The sequence below is a fragment of the Ipomoea nil genome, unplaced genomic scaffold, assembly GCF_001879475.1.
Source record: "Ipomoea nil cultivar Tokyo-kokei standard unplaced genomic scaffold, Asagao_1.1 scaffold0802, whole genome shotgun sequence".
Classification (NCBI taxonomy): domain Eukaryota; kingdom Viridiplantae; phylum Streptophyta; class Magnoliopsida; order Solanales; family Convolvulaceae; genus Ipomoea; species Ipomoea nil.
The window spans coordinates 88,758-92,708 of NW_017617230.1; the positions used below are offsets into that span (position 1 = coordinate 88,758).

General features: G+C 47.2%; 1 protein-coding gene across 1 annotated transcript; it reads left to right on the forward strand.

Annotated features, from left to right (window-relative positions):
- The first annotated feature begins 1,969 nt into the window (after positions 1-1,969).
- LOC109177169 lies at positions 1,970-3,264 on the forward strand. The gene is made up of 2 exons (XM_019326471.1): positions 1,970-2,620; positions 2,725-3,264. Exons 1-2 carry the CDS (start codon positions 1,970-1,972, stop codon positions 3,262-3,264), a joined length of 1,191 nt encoding a protein of 396 aa, XP_019182016.1.
- The last annotated feature ends 687 nt before the right edge of the window (positions 3,265-3,951 follow it).

The window sequence follows — 3,951 nt, forward strand, 5'->3', positions numbered from 1 at the left end:
GTGCCAAGGTTGTCGACGAAGCCTGGCGACTATCCGCGGGCTTAGACTTCCAGGAGCGTCTCGCCATGTGCGGTGAGCGGCTATGGAGGTGGGGGGGAGAACATCATCGGCGATTCGGCAACCGCATCCAAATCTTGCGCCGAACTCTGGCTCGTTTAAAGGAGGATCGTAGTGTACAGGGAGTGGAACATTTCATGAATGCGGAGGGTGAGTTGGAGGCTTTGCTTGTTGCGGAGGAAGTCTTCTGGAAACAACGATCGAAGCAGTTATGGCTTAAGCACGGCGACGCAAACACTAAATATTTCCATAAATCTGCAACGGCTCAGCGCAAGCGCAATCTGTTATCAAGGCTGAAAGATATAGAGGGCAATTGGCAGGAAGGTGTGGCTATGAACACGGAAATCCTCAGGTACTACGAAGCTATTTTTTGTTCCGGTGCTAATAATGCCAACCTCTTTCACCATGTCCAGGAAAGGGTCACGAACGAGATGAATTTATCTCTGTCGCAGCCTTTCACGATTATGGAAATGAAAGAGGCCCTGTTTGGCATGGCCCCTGACAAGGCGCCCGGGCCAGATGGAATGTCGCCGGCCTTCTTCCAACATTTTTGGCCAGTACTGGGACATGACATGTTGATGTTTCTGCTTAACTGTGTAGAAACCAGAACCTTTCCCCCCCAGGTCTAAACGATGTTAATATCGTTTTGATTCCAAAGAAGGCTACGCCACTTCGAGTTTCGGACCTGCGGCCTATAGCCCTTTGTAACGTTGTGTACAAAGTTTTGGCTAAAATGATTGCTAACTGTTTGAAGGTTTGTTTGGAACAAGTTGTCTCTCAGTTTCAGAGTGCCTTTGTGCCTGACTGACTCCTAACTGACAACATTATTATTGCCGGTGAGATTGAGCACTTCCTACACAGGAAGACGGGAGGAAACATAGGGTGGACCGCGCTGAAGCTAGACATGGCTAAAGCATACGATAGGATGGAATGACCCTATCTGGAGGGTATGCTGAGGGCCCTCGGGTTTGAGAGCAGTTGGATTGCTCTTGTAATGCTCTGTGTCAGCACCGTTAATTATTCCATTTTGGTTAACGGGGTGGCTGCGGGGCATGTTCGTCCTACCCAGGGAATCAGGCAAGGCGACCCTTTGTCGCCTTACCTATTCATCCTTTGTGCTGAAGGACTATCGATTCTCTTGCAACGGGCAGAGGCCCGGGGTGACATACATGGTGTGAGGGTGGCCCAGGGTGCACCGGCCATCTCTCACTTGTTCTTCGCTGACGATAGTTTACTCTTTTTCAAGGCCACCCAACGAGAAACAGTGAATATCAAACATTGTTTGGATCTTTACAGCTCGGCATCAGGACAGCTAATCAATTTTGATAAGTCCAATGCAGTGTACAGTCACAACACAACAGGCCCCATTCGGGCTCTAGTCTCGGGGATTGTGGGTGTTCGAGAGGCTCCGGATTTGGGGAGTTATCTAGGCCTACCATCGGTCCTCGGGCGTAACAAAACGGCTGTGTTCAGATATATTGAAGAGAATATTAGGGCACGTATCGGGTTGTGGCAGCACAGGTTTCTATCCCGAGCTGGCAAGGAGGTACTTCTGAAAAGCATAGCACAATCTCTTCCAATTTTTACTATGTCAATTTTTGTGTTGCCGTTGCGGGTGTGCGACACGCTGGAAAAGATGTTCAATCGCTATTGGGGGGGGGGGGGGTGGAAATGGGGGCCGTGGGATACATTGGTTATCCTGGGACAGGTTGTGCTAACCGAAATCGATGGGTGGTTTAGGCTTTAAGAAACTGCATGAGTTTAACATTGCTTTATTGGCCAAACAGGGGTGGCGCTTGCTAACTCAGCCTGACTCGTTGGTAAGCCGTCTCTTGAAGGCTAAATATTTGCTACCGTGGAGTTCATGGAGGCCCAAATAGGTGGGAACCCCAGCTTTATTTGGCGGAGTATAATGGCCGGGAGGGCTGTGTTAGAGCAAGGCTTAGCCAGAAGAATTGGTGATGGAACGGAAACGAGAATATGGGGATGGAACTGGCTCGCGGACGCTTCAAATAAACCTCTAATCACGCCGTGTGTGGACGCATTGCGACATGCCACGGTTAGTGGGCTGCTTGATGAACATGGGCGATGGGATGGTGACATATTGCGGGATATTTTTCATACTGATGACATCCCCCGGATCCTTGCCACCCCAGTGAGTACTCACACTAAAGACTGCTGGAGATGGCCAGGTGATTTACGAGGAAAGTATACGGTGCAAAATGGTTACCGCCTCATTGTTCGTGAGAGGATGCACTCAACTGTGGCTGCTGCGTTCCATGCTTGGAAGACATTATGGGCAGCACCGACTCCACCCAAAGTGAGAAACTTTCTGTGGCGATGTGCTCGTGACGTCCTACTAGTACGGGATAACTTGCGTTTGAAAAGGGTATGGATTGGAGGAGGCTGCCCAATCTGTGGCTTTGCTACGGAATCAATGGCGCATCTCTTTTGTGAGTGCGATTTTGCGAAGCAGCTATGGGGGACCAATGATGTACTACACGGCAGGGGTTTCATCTCTTTCATGGACCATATTCTGGGCAGTCAAGGGGCTGATGATGCAGTGAAAATGGCCTAAATTATGTGGACAATTTGGCGTGCACGCAACGATGCTGTATGGCATGATACCATTCCATCTGTTACCGCATCGCAACACTTGATGAACAGCTTCGTGTTACTTGGAGTGCGGCGTACTGCCAGGCGAGGAGTGTTGTGGAGAGGGCCAGGACCCGTGAGCACTGGACATCACCGCCAGCAGGTTCATTGAAGTGCAATGTCGACGCATCCGTGGCTGAGGGTGGGGCTAGCTTTGGCCTGGTTGTCCGCGATCACCTGGGGTGTTTCGTGGCGGCAAAGAGGGGAGTTCTGACCGATGAGCATGATCCATATGTGGCCGAGGCTCTTGCGGCTAAAGAAGCACTGACTTGGTTGAAGGAACAAAGACTGAATAATATAATCTTAGAATCTGACTGTTTAAATTTTTGTAATGCTTTTAATTCCCAGTCTGTTGATTTTTCTTATGTTGGTCTGATTGTAAAGCAATGTCGGGTGATTGCTAGTGACATAGGGAATGTATGCATAGCCCATGTCAGGAGATCAGCGAATCGCGTAGCTCATGAACTCGCTCGGGCGACCGGTTCTCTAGCTGGCTCGGAGGTGTGGTTCAAGATCCCACCGAGTTGTATTTCCGATTTATTACGGTTTTAATGAAAGTTGTCTGTTTTATGTTCAAAAAAAAGGAAAAATTGTAAAAAATGCCCCTCTATACTATGCCAATTATTAATGTCACCCCTGAATTATGAGTGGTGTGAATGTTGCCCCTCAATTATCAAAATGGTGCACATATAGCCCCTCCCGTAACGAACCTGTGGTTCCCCACCGCTGTCCATCGCTGGTACTTCGAATCAAGGGAGGAAAAAAACAACTAAATTACATATTTACTCCAACTTAACGGTGTCGTACACTAATGGGAAACTACATGTCCGTTACGAGAGGGGCTATATGTGCATCGTTTTGATAATTGAGGGCAACATTTACACCACTCATAATTCAGGGGTGACATTGATAATTGACATATTATAGAGGGACATTTTTTACAATTTTCCCTTTCATTAATTACTTGCAAAATGGTCAGTGTTATCATAAATGAATAAACTGTTCACACAATCTCAATCTCTCTTTCTCTCTCTATATATATATATATATATATATATATATATATATATATAGAATCCGGATCAGGTGAGGACGTGAGGACTAATCTTGTGCGTTTGTTTTTTTATTTGGATGGTCCAGATTTGAGTTCTTGAGATGACATGGATTGATCTTTTTTGTTAAAGTGGGATAATAGTGTCTTTTTCTATTTTTTTTAAGTGTGAACGCATGTATAATCCT

What these genes read in the sequence shown, in the direction of transcription:
- LOC109177169 (XM_019326471.1), top strand. Translation starts at nt 1,970, where the DNA reads ATGGCCGGGAGGGCTGTGTTAGAGCAAGGCTTAGCCAGAAGAATTGGT. An exon ending in GTCAAGGGGCTGATGATGCA is followed by an intron (nt 2,621 to 2,724) that starts GTGAAAATGGCC and finishes CTTGATGAACAG; the next exon opens with CTTCGTGTTACTTGGAGTGC.